We start from the raw sequence: 22999 nt of genomic DNA on the forward strand, positions 1-22999 counted from the left end.
TTTTTTTTTGAGATGGAGTCTCGCTCTGTCACCCACAGTGGAGTGCAGTGGCACAATCTCCACTCACTGCAAGCTCCGCCTCCCGGGTTCACGCCACTCTCCTGCCTCAGCATCCCGAGTAGCTGGGACTATAGGTGCGTGCCACCACACCTGGCTAATTTTTTTGTTTGTTTGCTTGTTTTGTATTTTTAGTAGAGACAGGGTTTCACCATGTTAGCCAGGATGGTCTTGATCTCCTGACCTCGTGATCCACCCACCTCAGCCTCCCAAAATGCTGGGATTACAGGCATGTGCCACTGCGCCCGGCCTACACTTCCATTTTTATGTCGTCAGCTACTTATCACTCCAAGGAAGCTTGGGAAACATATATGTTGCCTTCAGGAATAAAACAGTGTTCTGTGCATAAGGAGAAGGGGAGATGAATACAGGCCAGACAGTTGCAGCCTCTGCCCCAGAAGGTGCCCTGGAAGCCAGGCAGGAGCTCCATGCTATGATGAGAGGCTCTGCCTACTGACTCACAGCGGCAAGGTCAGGGTTTCCAGTAGGCTAAGGCCAGAAACCTGGACTGAAATTAGGGGTGAAGCCAAAACAGTAAATAGGAAGAAAAGCCGGGGGCAGAGGCTTCCAGGAGACCCAATCAGAACCAAGAACGTGGGAGGAGGGGGGGTGCCGGGGCGGTGGCCAAGGTCAGAACCAGCCAAGAGGGGGCCGGTCCAGCTGGTGGCTAGAAGTCAGGGTTGGCAGGAGAGGCAGAGCAGAGTGTTCCCAGGGACGGGGCAGGTCTGCTGGGCTCACATCTGATGATGGCATCTCTCCTCCAACCTGGAACTGGATCACAGGTTCGGCCTCGCACGTACAGTCTGCCTACACCCCACAGGGTCTTGACCCCCATTTGCTATAAATGATACACAGATAGTGACGACTGCTGTACGAGGGATGAAAAATTAACAACATCCGGGTAGATCTTTACACAGTGACCTTAAAATAAACCTGCAGATTTGACTACATACTTTCACATCCCCAATTTCTTTAACCCATCTGACCTTCCACAAGCCTGAGGAGAGAACAAAATAAAAGTCTTTATGGGTGACAGTCATGAGTTGTGTTTGGCTCCAAAAACTCGACTAAAGATGTAACAGGGTGTGGTGTTGGGCGCATTCATCCTGTCTTAACTTCCTATGTTAACGTGCTGTGACACCAGAGGTAAGTTACGCTCACCTCTCTGAGCCCTGATTTCTTTGTAAAATGATAGAGCTGGGTCAGATGATTCTCTGTTTGTTTCCAATTCTGAAATTCTACGAACCTAAAAACCTGTGTAAAACTGCTGCACGTTACTTGATAAACTAGATGCTTCAGAAGCACTTGCACTGGTGCAGTGGGCCGGATCTCCTCCCTCGCCCTGGATTAACAGAGGTTCTTGTTCCTTCTCCCTTCCTCCCACCCGTATCTTTGCAGGTGTGCATCCTCGAGTGTGAAGAGAAGGTCTTCCCCAGCCCCCTCTGGACTCCATGCACCAAGGTCATGGCTAGGAGCTCTTGGCAGCTCAGCCCTGCCGCCCCAGAGCATGTGGCGGCTGCTCTCTACCAGCCGAGAGCTTCAGAGATGCAGCATCTGCGGCGAATGCCCCGAGTCCGGAGCCTGTTCCAGGAGCAGGAGGAGCCTGAGCCTGGCATGGAGGAGGCTGGTGAGATGGAGCAGAAGCAGCTGCAGAAGAGATTTGGGGGCTTCACTGGGGCCCGGAAGTCGGCCCGGAAGTTGGCCAATCAGAAGCGGTTCAGTGAGTTTATGAGGCAGTACTTGGTCCTGAGCATGCAGTCCAGCCAGCGCCGGCGCACCCTGCACCAGAATGGTAATGTGTAGCCTGGAAGGGGCGTTCTTCCCAGCTGTACCGGCCACTGCAACCCATGAGTGAGTTGGGCACCAATAAGCTGGGGGCAAGGAGAGACCTCACACACCAACTGTCTTAGCCTTGCTCCCAGGCCTAGAAGCACATTCATCCCCAAACACACACACACACACACACCCCTCAAGGAGTCCAGTCCACCCTTTCTCTAGGCAGCAAATATTTTCCTATGATTGCACCTTGAAGCTGACCACTTCTGGCTAGAGACTGGTTACCATGGGGATAATAGTAGTATGTTAAGATAACTAATTCCTCTATCACTCCCCAGGAGCTTAGTTACTATGGGGACAGTTAAGTGGACCAATATGCCCATCCGGTTGCCATAGCAACCAGTCAGCTAACCTTTCCTCCAGATTGTGTCTCTAAACACCGAGAGCAGGACCTACTCTTAGCCATTAGCAGAGTCCGATTACCACAGCTATGATGGTGTTATTTCATCTTCAAAGACAGCTTACCTATCCCCTCTCCTTTCCCCAGGTCTCAGGGTGCCTGACTCCGTGGAAACATTAAAGTTTCCCATTTTACCTGGCCAAAGAGGTCTTGTTAAGATCAGGAGTTGTGGTTTCTGCTCTTCCTCCTTCCACAAGCCATTTGTCCATCCTGCTACCTTGCCAGAGAGGGACTGATTCCTTGTGGTCAATGGTATCATTATTGAGCAAGACGTGGAGAATTTGGCCCAATGGACCTAGTAGCTACTAGAATATGGACTAAAGGGGTTCATCTTCTTTCCTCCATTTCCATTCTTTCCAGTGTGCCATTTTTGTTTTGTTTTGTTTTGTTTTTTTGCTTGCTTTTATTCCTCTCTTCTTTCTTCCTTGTTCTCTCTTTCTTCTGCTCTGTTCCTACCCCCACAGGCAACTTATACGAATTCACATGTCTAATAATGTACATCAAAGACTCTAACTGATTACCTGGTCATTCAAAACCCAACTTTCCTTAGGCCATCAACCAATACATCACTTTGAGTGGCATTGGCAACCTAGCACAGTAGAATTTTCTGAAAATTTAGGAAAATCCCAACCATCAAGGCTATGTGCCTTAATTAGTATATGGGAATATGATCATCTGCAGAGTCTCATACGTCTCCTTAAATAGCTAAGAAACTTGCCTGTATTCATCCATTTTGCATTGCTATGAAGGAATACCTGAGGCTGGGTACTTTATAAACAAAGTTTATTTGGCTCACGTTCTGCAGTCTATACAAGAAGCACAGCACCCGCATCTGCTTCCGGTGAGGCCCTCAGGGAGCTTTTACTCATGGCAGAAGGCAAGGGGAGATGGCGTGCCACATGGCAAGAGGGGGCAAGAGAGAGAAAAGAGGAGGTCCTAGCCTCTTTAACAACCAGATCTCCCACGAACTCATTACCACGGGGTGGGCACCAAGGCATTCCTGAAGGATCCACCCCCATGACCCAAACACCGCCCACCAGGCCCACCTCCAACATTGGGGATCACATCTCAACATGAAATTGGAAGAGGACAAACTTCCAAACTTTATCATTGCCCTAACACAACCAGTCAGTTCCTCACAATCACCCCAAAACATTACCCAAGTGGGGCTTTTCCCTGAGTCCGAGCATAAGAGAAAAAATATCTGCATGTGCTGTTTTATGTTGCGTCCCATACCGTCAGAGGTAGCGGTGTCACTAATAACCTTCCTTGATGATATATTAGTACATATGCTAATGTTTGGTGCCCACACTTTAGCATGGAGACGGCCCCTTTGCAGGTAGGCCGGCATGTTCACCACAGGCCTGCTACCAAATATGGACACATGTATTAAGTTGTGAAGAGAAAGCTGATGTGTTTATTTTAGCAGGATGACTCATCTCCAAAGGCCCCAAATTAACCTGCACTGCTTCTGAAGTCATACTCTTGGATCCTTCACAAGCCTCCTATTTCTTTCTAACACATATCTGCACAGCACCTAACAGCAAATCATTCAGAAGTAGCATGGGTTGAATTCTTTCAAATCTTAAAGGCATTCTTCTTTAAAGTGGCTCTTCAGGGACACTGAAGCTCATGTCTAATTCTGAACGATGGCAATGTTCTTTACCTAAACACAGTTGAAAATCAGGCCCATTAACAGGAATCCATTTATTTTTTAAAAAATGATTCGAGCCTGTGTCCGGGCAATTGGTTTTTCTAATCTTCTGTTATGCTTCCAACTGAGAGGCACTGAAACAAAGCCGGTAAGGAACTTCAGTCTGTGGCTCTGCTCAGATGTCAAGTTCTGGATGGAAACCGGAAACATTAACCAGCACATTTGGGTATTATTGATGACTCTCCTTTCTCCTTCTGCAACCATCTCTGTTTCTTTTCCCCCAACACGCACAGTTGGTGAGTTTCAATATGGATATTTATGAGTCTATAACAGCTGACTTCAACCTTATTTTCATCCACATACACACATCCCAACCTGCCCTAGACGATGGAGATGTCTCCATCTTGGGGGACTCGTTACCAATGCTGTCCTTGACTTCTAAGACATCTAATACTAATCGACATGGAGAAGGCTGGGAAGAAGTGGGGCCACCTTACACTGGAATGGGATAAAGAACCCTATTCAGGGCCGGGCGTGGTAGCTCTTGCCTGTAATCCCAACACTTTAGGAGGCCAAGGCTGGTGGATCACCTGAGGTCAGAAGTTTGAGATCAGCCTGGCCAACATGGTGAAACCCCGTCTCTACTAAAAATACAAAACTTAGCCGGGCGTCATGGTGGGCGCCTGTAGTCCCAGCTACTTGGGACACTGAGGCAGGAGAATCGCTTGAACCCAGGAGGCGGAGGTTGCAGTGAGCCGAGATAGTGTACGTTACACTCCAGCCTGGACAAGAGCGAAACTCCATCTCAAAAAAACAAACAAACAACAACAACAAAAAACCCTATTCAGAAAGTGTAATGATGTCCTAGGAAGGAAAGCTATCGGGGTGCAGGCCCACCTCTAGACAGAACTTGTCACAGCTGGTCTTGGGGGTCTGCCTGCCTTTCCTCTGACCCTATACTGCCTTCCTCTTTTCTGCTACCCTCAGGCTTTGACCCTTCTAGGCAATGGAAACTGAGCACATTCATTCATGGTCAGGTATCAGTGCCTTCCGGCTCAAAGAGCACTTGCAAACAAAAGAACTGTAAAACAAGGGCACTATTTCACATGGGCTCCAAATACCAGGGAGAACTGTTTCCCAGGAGGAGGCTTGCCGCTGTGCCTATCAAGTCACAGCCCATAGACCTCCCCTTTAGTCTATTAGTCCGGCCAGTAGACCCGGGTCTGGGGGAGCAGATATGTGGAGGAGCTGAGGACCCCTCGGGCTACGTTAGGAACGATTTCTTTGGGTTGATAGCTTTTCCTTGCCTCGCTTTCACTGCTTCCGTCTCTAGGGGGAATAGAAAAGGGTGAGAAAAACCATCAGGTTTGCCATTTTTTAATCATTTCTGTCTCCCCAGGCGTCCAGGTGATCCCCCAAACAGCATGTGTCCAGCCCCAGACCTGCCGCCTGGGAATCAGGATTCCTTCTTCCCCAAGGCACTGAGCGTCTGTCTGCAGATCTTGCAGGCTTCGTGGCCTCCAGAACCTCCCCGATTGTTCCTCCCCAGCCCCCGGCATGTTTCACCACAACCCTGTTGCTACATCAGAGTGTATTTTTGTAATTCCTCTAGCTACCATTTCAATGGCCCCATCTCTCCTGCTCACCTGCCTCTTCCCCCTTCTAGGGGCAGGTGAAAGGAACAGGAAATTGAACCTGGGGTTTTGACTCGCCACTGCCATAACTTGTTTGTAAAAGAGCTGTTCTTTCCGACTGATTGTTTTAAACAACGATTTCTCCATTAAACTTCTACTGAGCAAATGGTTAATAAATTGGTTTGCCGTTTTTAAGTGAAGTGACAGAAGCAGACTCTGCACACAAACCAGCGCTGCGGCTCCCAGGAGGCAGAGGTAAAAAGTGCATGGCTCTGCTGTGTAGAAAGGAGGATGGGCAGGCTGGGCGCAGTGGCTCACGCCTGTAATCCCAGCACTTTCGGAGGCTGAGGTGGGTGGATCATGAGGTCAGGAGTTCAAGACCAGCCTGGCCAACATGGCGAAATTAGCCAAGCATGGTGGCACTTGTCTGTAATCCCAGCTACTCAGGAGGCTGAGGCAGGAGAATCGCTTGAACCCGGGAGGCAGAGGTTGCAGTGAGCCAAGATCGCGTCATTGCACTCCAGCCTGGGGAAAAGAGGAGACCCCTTTTCTAAAAAAAAAAAAAAAAAAAAAGAATGGGCAAGGTGCACCCCGATGGCACAGTGCCCAGATCCAAGTGCAGCCGGTGGGCGAATGAATGCACATGGCTGTGTGAATGGACGGGCCAGAGAGAGGGCGGGGCTCTCCAAACCCCTGTGGGCATCAGCACTGCAGAGGCAGGCTGCTGGCGCCACCCGTTTCAGATGATAGAAATCTGCCTTTTTACCAAGCTCCAGGTGGTACAGATCCTGCTGGTTTGGGTCCAGTGGACTGGGACACACAGCAAGGAGGAGGGCAGAGAAAAACCTGCTGATGCCACTTTTATCTCCAGCTTCACACGTTAGGGTATGTCACTGTCAGAGTCCAGCCGAGAAACACAAGGCAACCCAAACCGAGTCTGTCAGGGAGAGTTAACCGTCTACATGAGTGGGCAGGTATAGAAGATCAGCAAGGGATGGAAAGGCGCTCTGTTGGGAGCCGGAGAGCCCTGGTAGGGGTAAGGGAGTTTCTGGACCCACAAGGACTCTAGCTCTCCATTGCTTTCAGCAGAGAAATACAGCCATTTACTCATACACTGTGGGAGCCAGGATTCAATACCCCCACTTCTCTCTGCTCCCCGCTTTCAAACTCCAGCCTGGTGTCTGCCAGCCAAATCCAACCAGAAGCCGGAAAATTGGGGGGTCGACCCACTGATGCAGCTGCAAAGGTAGGGGTCGGGGGGCAAGCTACAGATGGAAAAGGCAGGTAGCTAACTTGGTGGGGGACTTGACAAAAGCAGTAGAACAGGTAATTCTATTCAAGGTGTTCTTAAGAGGTATGAGCTGGAACAAGGACACAGAGAAAGGGAGAAGGAAGTCCCTGACTGCACTTCCAAGATATAAAAAACGGCAAAAAGGGGGTAAAAAGAAACTGCTTTGTGGGCTGCTGGGCGTGGCTGACTCAGGCCATCATGAAGTGCCGGAGTGGGATACCCCCACTGGCCATCAACGTGAAGGAAGGGTCCCTGCAACCCGCCCCAAGAGACACTTCACAATCCCCAAAGCTCCTCACTGCCTCTTTGCCTTCCCTATTCCCCAGAGCCTCTTCCTATAGCTCCTGCTTCTCCCCACCAGAAGGGTGACTCAGTGCAGAAAGGATCCTGCTGGGTCTCCCACCTGCCCCACCACCACCTTGAACTCTTATTTTAAATATACCTTGAATGTTTAAACACATTTCCACAACTTCTTCAAGCAAGCCTGGTTTATTTGACTTGGTCTTGGAATCTATCATTGCTTTACCAAGTGGTTCTTAAAGTTCAGCAAACCTGAAATTGCACAAACCAGCCCCTGGGTGGAATGATACCTTCTGCTTCCAACAGCCTTCCCACCTAGGCCAGCTCTGCCAGCCACTTGGGCCATCGCAGCACCTGCAACTGATGAGCGTACAGAGCAGACCATGTTCAGAAGCCATTCAAGAGGTAGTGTGTGACGTATTTTCTTCCATGTCACTTGCTTGCTCCTCAAAAGACTCAGGAATGCAGTCAAGAAAAGCAGCAGAAAATACTGCCTGGAGTGCCATTATTTCCCAGTTTATAACCTTGGGCAAGTTCCTGAACCTCTGCCTCACTCTTCTCATCTGCAAAATGGGAACAGTAACAGCACTCTCTCATAGCGTTATTTATAATAGGGAACCCACGTACACACGTGGCCTAGTCACTGGGAACTGTTACCGACTGTTAGTATAAGCGAATCAACGTCATGCTTTGCTACAGTGTGATATGCTACCATTTGTGTAACACCAAGGACAAGGACAGTGATAATCTTATTTGTTGCAGGGGAAAGGGCAATGGACAGGCACACATTAAATCAGACAAGGTACCATTTTATTCCTTATAAAATATATTTCATATTGTTGCTGTAAAAACATTACATTTCACATTTTTAAAAAAATTTTTTAACAGTAAAAATAATACTTGGAAGACAGCTGAGGGAAAAGGCGCCAATAAGACAAATTCACAGATGGGATTTATCTCCTTTTTTTTTTTTGCCCCTGGTAAAAGTCAGAACCTGGGATGACCAGAAAGTAACAGGACAGATTTCTCCCAGCAAATCAGAGTTTCCACATCCAAATGAATATCGTTCTCCAAGGAGTCAAGCTATAGACTCACAACAACGTGGCCGCGGCTCAAAACACTCTCTGAAATCACACAATTGCTTTCTGAGCCAATTTAAAAGTCACACGATTGAATCCAAGCTATTTTACTGCAAATGGTCCTTTTGCTTTGTACCTGAGACCTCGCTTGGCCACAGATGCCATTCGCTGGACTCCCTGGGCACTAAATGAGTGTCGAGCATCCTTAAGGTTGCTTAACACACAGCCCCAGACTCTGAAGGTGATTCCAAGAAATATTCTGAAAAAAGTCACATCGCTGGAATAAACAGTTTCCCAAGATAACTGCTTTGGAAATCAGTCCGTTAGTTTCTAAAAGCCCACCTGCGGCACCTTCCTTCCATCAGAGTCTGCAGCCCGGGTGGGCTGGGAAGGAGGGAGATAGAAAGATGCAGAAAGTAGGTGTGATCACTGGGTCAGTTCCCAAGCCACCCTCACCCTCCAAGAAGACATGAATGGAGCAACCGCGAGAACAGAGCACGTGTGAAGAACCAACACGACAGCCACAGGATGGCAGCGTGGGTGAAAGGGAGGCAAGGAGGCCGCCAGCGCCGAGGAGGAGAGGGGGCACGAGCACAGGCAGGGAAGGCGGCACCAAAACCAAATAACAAGAACAAAGCAAAACCACCGTGGTTTCCAAACTGCTCCTCCCTTTATTCCTCCTTGCTTTCCTGCCCTGTATACCAATGGCATAAGAAGCCTGCCACACAAAGAGAAAAATCCGTATATCCAGTTATATCTACACGGTCCAAACTGGGGGCGGAGGGAATTCAAACAGCTTTCTCAAGACGAGACGGCAGTGAAAACTCTGACAGAGAGGGGAAGGGAAGGCCCTCCTGTGCCCACGCGTAAGAACACGCCCTCCCCTCCCCATGAGGATCTGAAGCTGGGGATCGTCATGGGAAGCGAGGGGGTCAGGAAACACCATCGGCAGCTGCCAGCTTTTAATTCTCAAGGAGGTCGAAGGGACAGGAAGGAGAGCCCTGCGCCAACTCAGGCTAGCCTGGCTTTGAGCTTTACCAAGAGACAGAATTCCATATACCTTTTTTTTACGCAGTTATAAAAATATACCCCATCACCAAAGACACCTGTGCATAAGTGTCTGTCCCTTCTGTCACCAACCTAGGGCACTATACCCTTCCCAAAATCATGCCCCTACTGCCAGATCTACAGATTTTATAACACTCAAAGTGTCCTGCATTAAAAAGCACATGTCTATTTCCTGCGTGAAGGGGCCAAGGGAGCCCTGGTTGCCCAGGTACCTTCACCCAGGACTGGGAGGATGGCCTCGATGATGACCAAGGGGTGGGTGCTGACACTCCATCCCAGGACAGGTGGCTGGGTAGGATTCCCTGAGCCCCTGACGGCTGGGACATAGAGCCAGGACTTGCACCCAAGGCAGCTGGGCAGCGGGCGGTCACATTCCAGCAGGCCCTGAGGAATCCCCACGTAAGTCATGCTGGGAGGAAAGCGAGACGCCGAAACAGAAACATGCGCTGCCGTCCGGGCGTGGCTCACTCTGTCATCGCGCATGGCTGGTTGGCATGGCGCTAAACTCCCTAGACCTCCCTCCTTCTCCACAAGAACAGCTCTGCTTATCGACCTGCACGCAGCCCAGGCTCTCCTAGATCCGCAGAGGCTCCAGAAACACCAAGGGCCGAAACGCCAGCAGCCACTAACCCAAACCCACGTCTTCCTTCTGTCATTTCCTCATCCTGATGCTCACGGGTGCCAGTCCTTGGCCTTCCTCATCCTGCTTTCAGGCAGCAAACAGAAATGGGGAAATCCCTGGTGGGGCCAGGAGACAGAAAGGAACCTCCAAGAACCTCCCTGGGTCTCTCCCGGCCACCCAAATAAAAGGAAACTTCAATCAGCAAAGGCTTCTGAATACATCATAAAAGAAAACAAAACATTTCTGAGGCGTCCGTTCCATAACCGGCAGGAGGAGGCGTCAGGAGGGCGCTTTCTCAGGTCAGAGCCGAGCTTCCAGACGCTCAAACCCTCCAGGAGTTCCTCCAGGAAAGAGAATGGTCAAGGTAGTGTTTAACTGCCACATTCCAAAAAGTGAATTCTGATCAGCCTTTTGGCTCAGCTTTTTGGCAAGTCTTTTAAAAAACCTCTTTCTCTGGGCTTTAAGAAGCCATTTAATATTCGTTGGGGTGCAACCCAATGTCTGAGGGAACCCAGATTTACGTTGTTGTCACCAAGAAAGGGCTTTCCTTTGACTTCCATGCCGGGTGCTCAGACAGGGAACAGGAGGTACCCTCCGAGAAGGGCAAACCCCTCTTCCCCCAGCCGGGCAGTGCTGCGCTCTGAGTCACCCATCAGCCAGAAACTCTTTTTTTTTTTTTTTTTTTTTTAAGAAAAGTAAATTCATCTTGCCTACAGTCCTTTCTGGAAGAGTTGAGAAAGCAAAGAAGTCACCGACTCAGCAGGAAGCAGAACGAGCTGTTCCTTCTTTTGATACACACAAGCTAATCCCCTAAAGAGCGGGGATGTGGGAAACGGAAGGTAATTAATTCTTTGGTCACTGGTTCACTGCTGAATACCCTTGGTCAGTTCTGGCTCTCTCCTATTTTAGGGGGAAAAATATTTTTGTTTCTTTTTTTAAAAAATAAAATGTTCCCACAATGGGAGAAAACTGCTTTAAGTGTTACACCTTAGCCAACAGAGCCCGAACTCCATGTTTCCACTCTTTCTCTTTCGGTTTCTGCTGAGGACTGGTGACACGTCGGCCTCTTTTCAGCGGCTGCTGGCAGGGCCAGGAGCAGAGTAGAACCTGCAGCAAGGCTCAGTCCAGGAAGCGCTGGCAGGCCTTCTTCCACCGGCAGGCTGTGCACCACTGGTCCCGGTGCTCGATGCCATACACCTTACGGCACTTCTTAGCCTCCCCCCGGGCTTTCCTGCAGAAAGAGACGAATGCAAATCGAGTCCCACACAGGTGGTGGGCCCGGGAGAGCGGCCAAGTGGGACTAGGAGAACAAGCAGAGGCCGAAGGGGCAGCTCCCAGCAAAAGCCAGCAGGACCAGGGGCCATAGGCTCTGAGGACCAAACAGTCATCCCATCTGGTGTGTCCACCATCTGAGCTCCTCTCAGGGGACTAACCCTGGTGACTTCATCTGGGCGGGGTCGGCGTCCACACCACCGGAGACAGGGCACAGAAACCAGAAGGCAGGGGATGACAGCGGACATCTCACCTGGCACCACTCTGGGCACGGGGTGGAGAAGTGACGATCAGGTGAGATTTCATCACAGGTGCTGGCTGCTGGGGCTCGCTGAAGCTTAGCGACCGGCTCCGGACCTGGGCGTGGGGAGAGGGGCCATGAGCAGAGGGACAGTCAGTAAAGGTGAGGGAGCCATCCTAAAAGACAGGCAGCCACCCATCCCCAGCTCCTTCTGGTGCAGGCGGCCTTGCGCCTTCTCAGGGAGAACACTCTAGCCAAGGGGAGCTCTTGGCAGGAGAGTGAGGAAGGAGCAGGCCTTCATGCCATACTCAGGACCCAGGCAAGGACAAGGACAGGGGGCCACTGGACCTGGTCCCCTCTGAGGCTCTCCCTGCAGGGGACTTGGACAGAGCCGCCATGCCTGGAAGCCTCGCGCTGCCTCAGTGGCATCACTGGCAATCTGATTTACAATGTGACACCGCCCTGCAGGAGATAACTCAAGACCAGCGCCTGCTAGGTAGAGTTCCAAATGACTTCCCGCTGACTTGAGTTTGGGGTCCACCTACGGCCCTTGTCCCCAGTGGCCTTGAGACTTCTGACCCAGCCCACACAGCCTCCACATTCTCCCCCTTCCTCTCCTCTCAGCATTAAAATCCTAAAAACACCCACGGGCACTAGGGGCTGATGGAGCACTGACCCCAGCCTCGCCTGGCGATTTTCTTGGCAAGAAACCTGCTTGCTCTGGACATCCTCTACAAGCGCCCCCTTCCACCTCCGCGAGGGGCTGTGGCCAGATGGGGAGTGCCAGGGAGGGGCGGCACAAGGAGACCTTCAACACGTTTAGGGGATGGAGGCAAGAGGGCCACATCGACCTGTGGCCAGGTGCCCTGTGCCCAAGGGATGGCCTCCAGCCCTGGGATGTGTGGGAGAGCCCTCGGCCATAACAGGCCCCGGCCGTGCTACCAGCACACTCACCGGAGAGAGGGAGCAGGCAGTGGAGGGGGCGGCAGCCCAGCTGACACTGGTGTAGATGTGTGGTGAGACAGGGATCTGGAAGGACGGCAGAGCCTGCGGAAGATGAGGGTGTCAGCCTGGATTCTAGCTCAGGAAGTGTTCAGAGTCTACCCACAATCCCCACAGCCTCATGACGGCAGCAGAAGGTGCATCTCTGCATAAGTGCAATGACCAGCAAGAGCTGGGACACGCTCGGCTTTCCCGAGGACAACACTGGAGTATCATCCAGTGCTCTGAAGTAGTCTCCTTATTGCGAGGCTCCGATCTCATCTTGGAACCCTTCCCTCAGAGCTGGTCTACATGCCAGCCTCATGACTTAATCACTGCAGAAGATTTAACTTCTCAACTGGATCACCTACCAAGAACATGCCACAGCAGGTGCCAAAAGAGGCCCCAAGCCTTCTGCGTCTTGGGGGCATGGCTGGGATAAGATATGGGATCCCCCAGCACCTGCTTGAGAGTGGCAGTGTGCTCACGGGTATCCAGGTTCAGGGCTATTTGTGAAAACACCAGTCACATGTCCGGGCCCCGTAGGTCAGCCAGCGCTGCAAGCGGGTCAAGCACGAAATCACTAAGCGGCCACTCATTCTAACAAAGAGGAGGGCTGGCTCGTTTTGTAAAGGCTTTCTCACTGAAAGCGATACCTTTTAATAACTAATTTGCAAACTGGCCCAGGGACTGGTAAAATCAGCACAAAAGAATTTTAAGAAATATCAGCACACAGTAAGCTGCGTGTTCCCTGAGTACCTACTACACGCTGGGAAGACTGTCCTAAATGTCACCCTCTGTGGTAAGTTTCTCATCCACACGGGCATAATAGGTTGGTCCCTCTGGTATCTGCAACATCTTCTCATGCCTCTAGTAATCAGTATTTTCACTAGTTATTATAATTAACCATAGTTACATCTTCATTTCTCTCTCGATCTGAACCATGCCCTCCACAAGAGCAGGGACTAAGTCCTCTTCTACCCGAAAATCTTACTTAGCCCAATTCTTGGCCCATAGTTAAGTATTCGAAACATGCATGCGGGACTGTTTCTCCATGGAACACAATTCTAGGACCTAGACATCACTGTAGGAAGCCCAACGACACGACTCCATCCTCTCTTAGAAGCAGAGGTGTGACAATGTCCCCGCCCAAATCCATCGCCCAGTTACTTAGGGATTCAGCTAGACTTCTAGTAACCACTCATGACAGCTGCCAACGTAGATAACTCCAGGAATTCCCACATTTACTGAGCAGTGAATTCGGTTTCGTTTCTTTGTAGAAGAGATTAGCAATTTGGCCAAAGGGCTTAGCCTTCCATCAGGGTGGTCGGTAGCCTGTGATCAAGCTGGCCCGCGATGAGTCAGCAAGAGCCTGAGCCTCCAGCGTGCCCCGCCCCATACCTGGTAGGCATGATCAGCCTGAATGTGCCAGAAGGACCCAGGAGCTGACTTGCTGAGAGCCCCTGAGGGCAGGGAGGACTCCTGGCCAGGATGTTCTGGGCCGGAGGACTGAGCTTTGTGCAGAGGTGGTGGAAGAGCGGACAGAGGCATGCCGGTCATGCTGGGGGTGGGAGTTGGCTCGGTGGTGGGAGTCCCAGGGACCAGGGTGCCCACAGCAGCAGCAGCAGCGGTGGCAGATTCCTCCTTCATCTGCATCTCTGTGTAGTAGAAATCCTCCTCCCGCTTGAACTGATCAGAGTCCACCGTGTCCCTGTGTGAGAGGGAGATGCGGCATAATCAGGGGTGCGCTGCCCCCTTCAAACCTAGCGGGGACCGCGGTGGGGAGGGAAGTGATTGCTTGAGGCCACCCAGCAAGTCAGGGACGGAGCCCAAGAGAACACCCAGGAGCCTCGCTCCTGACGGGTGTCACCAGGATTATGTGCTGCACATCGATGGGAATTACTTTTCCTGGCACCTAAGGCTCATCCTCTCTCGGAACATGTACCAGCCTCTCCTCTGACAGGAAGCATCCCACGCTGAGCACGACCGAGAGCCCTCTGGCCCCACCTGCCTGCAGTCACGCTTTCTCCCCAGGGCTGTGAGTCAGCTCCTACCACTAGCAGCCTGCAAAGTCGCTCTGCACAGAACACGACCCAGGCACCAGGGTGGGGCTAGCAGAGACCCACTCCCAAGGAGGAGTCGGTGGCGCAGTGCTCGGCCACTAAACATCTTGGAAACGGGGTCTCACCAGCAACCGAACCAACTGACCCCATTTCTACCCAGAACTAAAACATCTTGCTTCCTGCAGTGAGGCAACAAGACACATCTCCAAGATGGACAGAACTCCCTTCCCGTCAACAGCAACAATGTTCACCAGGATGTCTTTCTCAGGCGGCCAGGAAGAGACGCCGGGGGGGTTTCCAGTAAGCCACGTTCCTGAAAGCACTGTGGGCTGCGGGTCACAGGGACTTGGCAGGGTGGAGGGACACCTGCATGTGACCCTAGGCTAGAGGCCCTGGGCTCGCACCTACCCCAGGTGGAGGGCTTTGATGTGTCGTTTGATGCCCACAATGGAGCGCAGCACTTTGCCACAGTTTGGCCACAGGCACTTGTACATCACCTTCACAGAGTTCTAGAGGAAAGGAAGATGGGGTGAGTGGATATGTCTTTCTCCTTATCCCTCGCTCATCCTTACCCAGTGGGGACTCAAAGTGGCTGCTGTCCCCGGCCTGACCCAACAAAAACCTCCAGGAAAGGGGTTCTCTGGGACCAGAGAAACTTACAACCAGGGGCTAGAAAGCCCCAACCTAAGAGATGGTCCTAGTGGCCAAGAGCGGTGCTCGGTGCTATGGCTAAGACCCCACTGGAGGCCTCTCCCACGCAGACCTCTGCAGGAGCACAGGAAAGAAGGCAGGGATTGGGGTGGAGACTGAAAGGGAAGAGGCTTTAAACAGGAGGAGTAGAATCCTGGGAATATCACCAGGTAACAGAAGCAGCAATAGAAAACCGAAATGGGAGTGAACCCAAGACTATGTAAGGCCTGCAGGGTCCCCTCCCTCCATGGCTGGCTGTCCCCACAGAGACATCATCCACTCAAGCCTGGGCTCCCACTCACACCATAATCACATACCTTTCTTTTTCGTGGAGCTGGTTCATCCAACAGGAAAGGGTCAGGATCGGTCTCAAAACCATGATCAGTTTGGGGAGAACCAAAAGCATCCCCCAAATACTTGGGGCTGGCCTGGGGGTGGGGGGGCGAGGGGGTGGAGACACCACTGCTCCCACTCCAGTGACCACTGGTAGTGCTGCTGCCACTGTCCGAGACGTCACCGCTCTCCTTCCACGGGTCACAGGCCGCACGGGAAGCTGGCCAGACGAAGAGAAGATGAGAGGACGCTCACAGGCTTGTCCCTGGGCGAACTCTCCCTTCTGAGCTTCGGTAAACACGGAGAGGGGTTCATTCATGGCAGCAATTTCTCTTGGTAGAACTGCTCTGCCCTCGCAGACATTTCCTACCATAGCCACCTGGTCACCACTGACCAACAGATACACACTGCAAGTTCACTTCGTATAGGATTCATACATAGAGAACCTAACTGAAATTTATTTCTCTTTTTAAACAAAAAAATTTTTATATATGGGGTCTTGCTATGTTGCCCAGGCCAGTCTCAAACTCCTGTCCTCAAGCGATCCTCTGGCCTCAGCCTCCCAAAGTGCTGCCTGTTTCTCACTTTATACATTAAATAAAGGGGGGATGGGGAGGGAGAGGGGCAAAGCCTCTGCAGCCTCCAGGCCTGGTTGAGAACAGGCACACCCAGTGTTGGGTACCACCCGGAGCATTTTCCTACAGCTGAGGCCAGCTTAAAGGTCTTCTTGATCAGCTTTCCTGAAAAATACTTTTCAATCATCTAAACCCAGACCAGTCCATAGAAACCTAGGGGTGGAACAAACCACTCAGCCTCTGCAACTCTCGGGAGGGTGCGCAACATCTCCCAGTGCCAGCTTCAGCCCAGGTGGAACCTGCTTTAATCAGGAAGTAACACGTTTGGAGGAGGAAAGACAAGCTCTGCGAGCAATTCTGATCATTGCAAGGTGGCAGGGGGCTTTCGTGCCTGACGTGACCCTGAAGCAGCTGCCGGGCTCCTGAATGCCTCTGAGCAGGAGGATGAGCATCAGCAGACATGGCGAATCTTCCGTCTTTAAACAGCACATCTGCAGGCTGCGCGGGCCCAACCCACACTCTCTCACTCCTTGGCCAAAAATCCAGATCAATTTATAATATAGGAGAATCTGAAATTCTGGTATGTGGAAATACCAAGAGAGAGGGAAAAAAGCTACCTGTCCTCAAAAGCCCCAACTCCCAACAAGGGCGTTCCACAGAGCCCCCTAACTCTGCATTCCAAGGTCTACTAGCACATCCCTTGCAGCCAGGATAAAATCCTGCTGTCTTTCTCTCCTCCTGCTCATAGTCCAGACTCCTTCAATGCTAATCAGGGATCTACCTGGCACAGGCTCCCATCTTCCCTTGTTCCCAGTCCAGACTCTCCTTACATCTCACATCCTAGAAGCAGCCTACCCAAAAAGAACGAGATGGAGGAAGAACTCTTCCCTCCCCAGATACGGCTGTCATGTCTCACAGCTATCACTGTCCCTTCCTGGGAACCAAGAGATTACTACATCTACATGTGTGCTTTAAAAAGGGTACATATTCAGGGCAGTACACAAGAATCATTAAACAGGCCAACAGGTGAAAGACCCACACATGTCCACTGCTAGGAAAACAATCAGGGAGAGAAGGGCAGAGAGCGGAACACTACATGGCTACGTCTAGGATGCTCAGTACTCGGGGACAAAGGGCAGGTCAAGCGACAGGCACACCCTACAAATGCGGCAGTCCTTCCCTCCAGGAACCACTCACAATGGCTCAAACGCATGAAATCTGTATGGCAGATTTTGACTGGCACACAAAGGAAGCAAAACATAAAGCAAAAAGTTATCTATAAGTTATAAGTTAATGTATAAGTTATAAGTGACTCCATCTTTGATCATAAGTTTTTCTAGGACACAGGCAATAAATACTCATTTTATAGCATGAAAATAAAGTACTGCTCTACAAATGCATGGCACTGAGACCTTACCAGTGAACTTTTAAGAAATATTTATAATCCTGTTTTCTACACACAGACATACAGACACACATGCCATCTTAACCACACAGAAACCAAAGGGACTAGGTGGCATTTGTGCAAATAGTATCCATGACTCTCTTAGTCAAGGTTTTGATTGTCATTGCATAGACCACACTTTGCAGAACACTTCAAGATAATTAGGCCAAGGAAGCCTTGTATTTCCACTGACTTCAGCTATAAGATAAAAAATATACTGTCATCAAAAAAATCTTTAATAGACAATAAATTTGTGTTTTTTGTTTTTTGTTTTTACAAAAGGACTTAAAATTATCAGGATGATGGCCTATCAGTGAGATGCTTCTATGCTGATGTGCACTTGTGTATGCATGTATTATACATACCCTCCTGATGGGAACTGGAGTCAATAATTTTCTTTTCTTTCCCTTTAGGACACTTTTCTGATCTTTCCACTGTTGACCCAACCATCCAGATCTCCTAAACTCTCCTGAGAACTTAGAAATTAACTCCTTTCCTCTTCCCTATTTGGCTGTGCTAATAGAGCAGGCATGCAATACTAGGCTTCACAGCTAGGTGTCCTCATAGTACAATGACTTCCTTTGGCAGCCAACTTTGAGTCACAAAAGTAAGTTTTCTCTCTCCCTTATGTTTAATTTCTATTTAGGGAGATTCCTTATGAGGGATACTTATGAAGGCCACTTTCCTCCTGCTATGTACTCAGAGCTAACTCCATATTTTCCTGTAAGCTTATAAGTAGCTTGCAATTCAATTAGGCGTCCACCAATGAACAAGTTCTTCCCTGGGAGTAAGGGAGGCCAGCCCTGCCATGAATTTCCCAAAAAACTTCAGGTTCACTACCAGTCTTGCCAAACTACTGACAAATACCCAGCAACCCTTTTTTCCCTCATATTATTGATAAAGTATTTTGGGGTTGCAACTATATAAATTTTGTTTCAATAAATTTGCCTTGAAGTCGAACCTCTGGTTTTTATTAAGCAATTAGACTTACTTTAGAATTTAGCTCATTTATTCCGGGTCCTTGTCCCGTAGGCTCACACTAATTTAGGAGGCTGAATTAGGCATGTGGAACGAGGGCATGAATTTTCTCAGGCCACTAGGAGACCATTTAGCATATTTCTACTTTGTGAACTAAATATTCCTCTATTGGCCTCATTCAGGCCCCACCAAAGTGCTGGGCTCAGCCACTCCCATGGAAGAATTTACTCCGCGGGCCACTGCGGCTCAGTCCCATGCTCAACCATCTTCACAATGCACCAGGAAATTCCTCCCCAGGTGAGGAAACTGAGGAAAAATAACAGATGCGTCTAACTCCACGGCATGCAGCCGGTCAGAGGTGCCACTGGGAGGAGTCCCTGGAAATTCTGTTGCCAGGCCGGTGACATAGGCAACTAGCTGCTCTACACAGAGGATGTCTGTCGTGGGCCTCTGTCATGCCCAGAACTCAGCTGGGCCCCGCTTGCTCACCGGAGAAGTTGGCCTCGGTCCCGGGAGGACTCTGCACAACAGGGCTGCAGGACAGGGACGTCAGCACCATGGCCGCCATCATCTCATCCATTTCCACTGCGTCCGACTTCCTGGATTCACATGCATGAGTGGAAAAGGTTACTTCCCGGCACGGCGGGCCCATGGTCCTTGCAAAACGAGACACCGCTTCTGGCTGGTTTCACATGATCGTCTTACACTTCTGGACTGACCCCTCCAAGGCCCCCAACTCCAATCAGCCAGTGTGTGCTCAGATCATATAAACTAAGTGAAACAGGAAGGTCTCCCCTTCTCCCTGGGAAGTACCGATTCTGAGTGATGCTTATAATATTAGGTAGCCCCGGTGTAAGCCACTGGGTCTCATCCCACTGTGACGCCCTGAGACAGCCCCATTCTCCCGTGACTTTGCTGCCAAACTCTGCAGCTTAAAAAGGAGAATTGTATTTAGGGGAAAGAGGATAGACTCAAAATGAAATGAACACGGGGACAAAAGACACCCACTGGAATTCAAAAGCACAACAATTACCTCCTTTCCTTGTCCCACATTTAAATTGAACAGGGAACAATTATATACTAACCACCTTCTCCCACCCCTCCCCCAAGAAAAATGGTAAGGCATTCTGACAGCTTCTGAATGTCAACAGAACCTACTACCCAAGCCAACGTGCAAATAAACCAGAAGCACTAAAATAAATCTTCCAACACAAATGTCCATGCTTTCTACAGCCGAGTTCTATAAAATGTTACACATAATTTTTTAAAAATCCATATATCACTACACTATTTTGAAGTAAAATTCGAGCTGTCTAGAAGTTAATGCTAAAGTATTAGGAAAAGTTAGTCTGAAATAAACTTCTAAGTGGTCTGTTTCGAAGGGCTGTCTTAATTTATTCCTTACAATTCAGGTCCACTAAAATATGACTTGGGTTTGAAGCAGCAAAACCAAGACTATTCATACATCAAACATTAAAGACTATCAATACATTAAACAAATTAGCATCTCTGTTTTTGTATGATCTTTGAATTTTCATTTCCATATAACAGAAAAATAAATTCTTTGCCTGCATTTCGCTGAATACACCATCGCAAATATTTTTTGCTGCTCTGATCTGGTTTCAAAATACTGGGTCTACTGTGTTTTGTAGCATTCATAGACAAACACAGAGAGGTGAGATAGGGTGTGACTGCTTGCACATCTTATATATAAGACAATTTCAGTTGGCAGATTTTCTTTTTAAATCTTAAAAGATCAATGTACATAGAGCATAGAACATAGAAATTAGGATATATATTCTTAGAAAAAAGTCGTATCACAAAATTCTAAAGCAAAATACATTCTTCATTCAACACCAATGGTTCTGAATATCTAAGCTAGGGGTAAGCATGCTGCGGGTTGTGGACCAAACGTAGTCTGCTGCTTGTTTCTGTAGGGTTTCGAGCCAAGAATGGTTTTATATTTTTAAATGGTTTGGTTTTGTGGGGTTTTTTTTTTTCTTTTTTCTTTTTTTTGAGATGGAGTCTTACTCTGTCACCCAGGTTGGCTTCAAGCAATTCTCGTACCTCAGCCTCTGAAGTAGCTGGAATTACAGGCATGCGCCACCATGCCCAGCTAATTTTTGTCTTTTCAGTAGAGACGGGGTTTCATCATGTTGGCCAGGCTGGTCTCAAACTCCTGACCTCACGTGATCCACCCACCTTGGTCTCCCAAAGGGCTGGGATTACAGGCGTGAGCCACCACATCCAGCCTGTTTGTTTTTTGTTTTGGTTTGGTTTGGTTTTTGTTTTTAGAGCAGAGTCTTGCTCTGTCTCCCAGGCTGGAGTGCAGTGGTGCCATCATTGCTCACTGTAGCCTCAACCACCTGGGCTCTGGCAATCCTCCTGCCTCAGCCCCCTAAGGAGCTGGGACTACAGGCAAAAGCCACCAGGCCTGACTAATTTTTTTTTTTTTTTTTGTAGAGTCAAAGTCTTGCTATTTTGCCCAGGCTGGTCTCAAACTCCCAGCCTCAAGCAATCTTACCAAAATGGTGGAGTTACAGGTGTGAACCACTGTGCCTGGCCTAAATAGTTTTAAAAATCAAAAGAAGGATACAATTTATGGACATGTGACACAAGAAAAGTATATAAAACTGAAATCTGAGGGTCCACGAATGAGGTTTTATTGGAGGACAGCCATACCCGTTTGTTTCTGCATCACCCCTGGCTGAGCTGGACACCACAGCAGAGCTGAGCAGTGGGGACAGAGACTGTTTAGTCCAAGAAGCCTAAATTATTTACTATCTGGCCCATTCAAAACAAGTTTGTTGACTCCCGATTTAAGCCAGTTCTTCCCCGTCTCTCATCATAAACTATGACCTGATGTAGTTTAAGCACGAGAGGGGAAAAAATAGCCCTTTGCCCAGCCAAAGGTACATTGCCCGTATAGAGCTATGGAAAAGAAAAGATGCCATTCTGGGCCAGGCAAGGTGGCTCACACCTGTAATCCCAGTATGTTGGGAGGCCGAGGCAGGTGGATCACTAGAGGTCAGGAGTTCGAGACTAGCCTGACCAATATGGTGAAACCTTGTCTCTACCAAAAAATACAAAAATTAGCCAGGCGTGGTGGTGCACGCCTATAATCCCAGTTACTCGGGAGGCTGAAGTGGGAGAATCGCTTGAACCCAGGAGATAGAGGTTGCAGTGAGCCGAGATCATGCCACTGAACTCCAGCCTAGGTGACAGAGTGAGGCTGTCTCAAAAAAAAAAAAAAAAAAGAAAAAGAAAAAAGAAAAGATGCCAAAGATTCCCCTTTTCTGTGTCCCATGTGTCCCAATACCTTGGCACCCAGACGCCAATGACACCACATTTCTTCCACACCGCAAGGCAGCCCACACCCTCACACCACACTACCCATGTGACTCTTAAAACCCAATTTCTTCTCCCACACAAACCTCTTTGGGACATCAATGTTCCTGGAGACAGGCCTGTAGGCCAGGGCCTGGGCTCCGGGCTCCAGGGGTAGTGCCTGGGGACAGGGGCCCTGCAGCTCCGCCAGCCACACTTCCTCCACCCTGCAGGAGACCTGCAGCTTCTGCTCCGGCAGCCAGACGGTCACCTGACCCTCCATCCAGCTGTGCTGCTCCACCAGTCCTGTGCACTCTTGACCCCGATACCACACATAAACCTGCGGGAAGAGGGACGGCAGCCAGTGGTCAGCCCTGGACGGGTCTCACCCTGAAGTTCTCAAGCACCCCACATCCCAGGAGCCAGGGTCTGCCTGCCACGAACCATGTTCTCTGCCTCACTCATCTTTTATTCAAGCAGATGTTCCCAGGTACTCGCTTCCCACCTGAGTACCCACACAGGCCTGATTCCTCCCAAGGCAGATCCTTATCAGCTCTCTAGACTGGCAGACAGCAAACATGTCACTTTCTGCGATTTTCTCTGAATCTAGAATCTGTACTCACGTTCCCGCCTTCCTTGCCCCAGATGCACTGCCTGTCTGCTGGTGCCCAACTGGCACTCCGAACTGCTCATTATCCTGCACTCAGAGGATGCTGAGTCCACCTGGGGACAACGTGGCAGGGGTACAGAGGCAGGTCAACCTCTCACCAGGGGGACCTGGAAGTTGGCAGGCCACCTTCCCTCACAGGCAGGGAGGTCTGGTGCGCACAAGCCTTGGCAAGGAGACAGAGGTAGAGTCCTTATTTAGGAGGCCTTGGGAGGGCAACAAAAGAGAACTCCAGGCACCTGGACCTCATGATAACATCAGACCCAGGGCCCTGGCACAGGGGCAGAGACGCTGGAAAAGGAAATCCACACCGAATCCAACTGTACAAACATCTCTGGCTCCTCAAAGTGTCTAAAGGGAATTCAAAGACGCAATGTTCTTTGACTCTCCTAAGCCTGAGATGCTTTCCTTTGGTAAAGTTGTAAACTGAGGCAGATTAAGAGAAATGTGGCTATGGCCATCCTTCAAACTGAGGTTTTGAACAAGC

The 22999-nt window shown here is 49.8% G+C and overlaps 2 protein-coding genes across 5 annotated transcripts in view; one reads left to right on the plus strand and one right to left on the minus strand.

Moving 5' to 3' along the window:
* PNOC (prepronociceptin) overlaps nt 1–5758 on the plus strand; it is a 42219-nt gene extending 36461 nt beyond the window's left edge. For 2 of the 4 annotated variants that reach the window (XM_011983894.1, XM_011983893.1), the window contains exons 3-4: nt 1456–1908; nt 5347–5758. In XM_011983894.1, coding sequence (XP_011839284.1) covers nt 1456–1860 — 405 coding nt within the window. In that variant the 3' untranslated portion in view covers nt 1861–1908; nt 5347–5758. Of the gene's footprint in view, nt 1–1062; nt 1204–1455; nt 1909–5346 lie in introns of those variants that run through there. The other 2 variants (XM_011983895.1, XM_011983892.1) reach the window with 2 other exon arrangements.
* A 2207-nt stretch (nt 5759–7965) lies between these two features.
* The window catches only part of ZNF395 (zinc finger protein 395), a 42724-nt gene continuing 27690 nt past the window's right edge, over nt 7966–22999 (minus strand). The window contains exons 3-10 of the mRNA XM_011983896.1: nt 21953–22185; nt 19008–19117; nt 15506–15741; nt 14907–15007; nt 13837–14146; nt 12409–12501; nt 11467–11570; nt 7966–11172 (exon numbers count right to left, since the gene is read on the minus strand). Coding sequence (XP_011839286.1) covers nt 11061–11172; nt 11467–11570; nt 12409–12501; nt 13837–14146; nt 14907–15007; nt 15506–15741; nt 19008–19117; nt 21953–22185 — 1299 coding nt within the window. The 3' untranslated portion in view covers nt 7966–11060. The remainder of the gene's footprint in view (nt 11173–11466; nt 11571–12408; nt 12502–13836; nt 14147–14906; nt 15008–15505; nt 15742–19007; nt 19118–21952; nt 22186–22999) is intronic.

The sequence above is a fragment of the Mandrillus leucophaeus genome, unplaced genomic scaffold (assembly GCF_000951045.1).
Source record: "Mandrillus leucophaeus isolate KB7577 unplaced genomic scaffold, Mleu.le_1.0 Scaffold256, whole genome shotgun sequence".
In the NCBI taxonomy this organism is placed as follows: Eukaryota; Metazoa; Chordata; class Mammalia; order Primates; family Cercopithecidae; genus Mandrillus; species Mandrillus leucophaeus.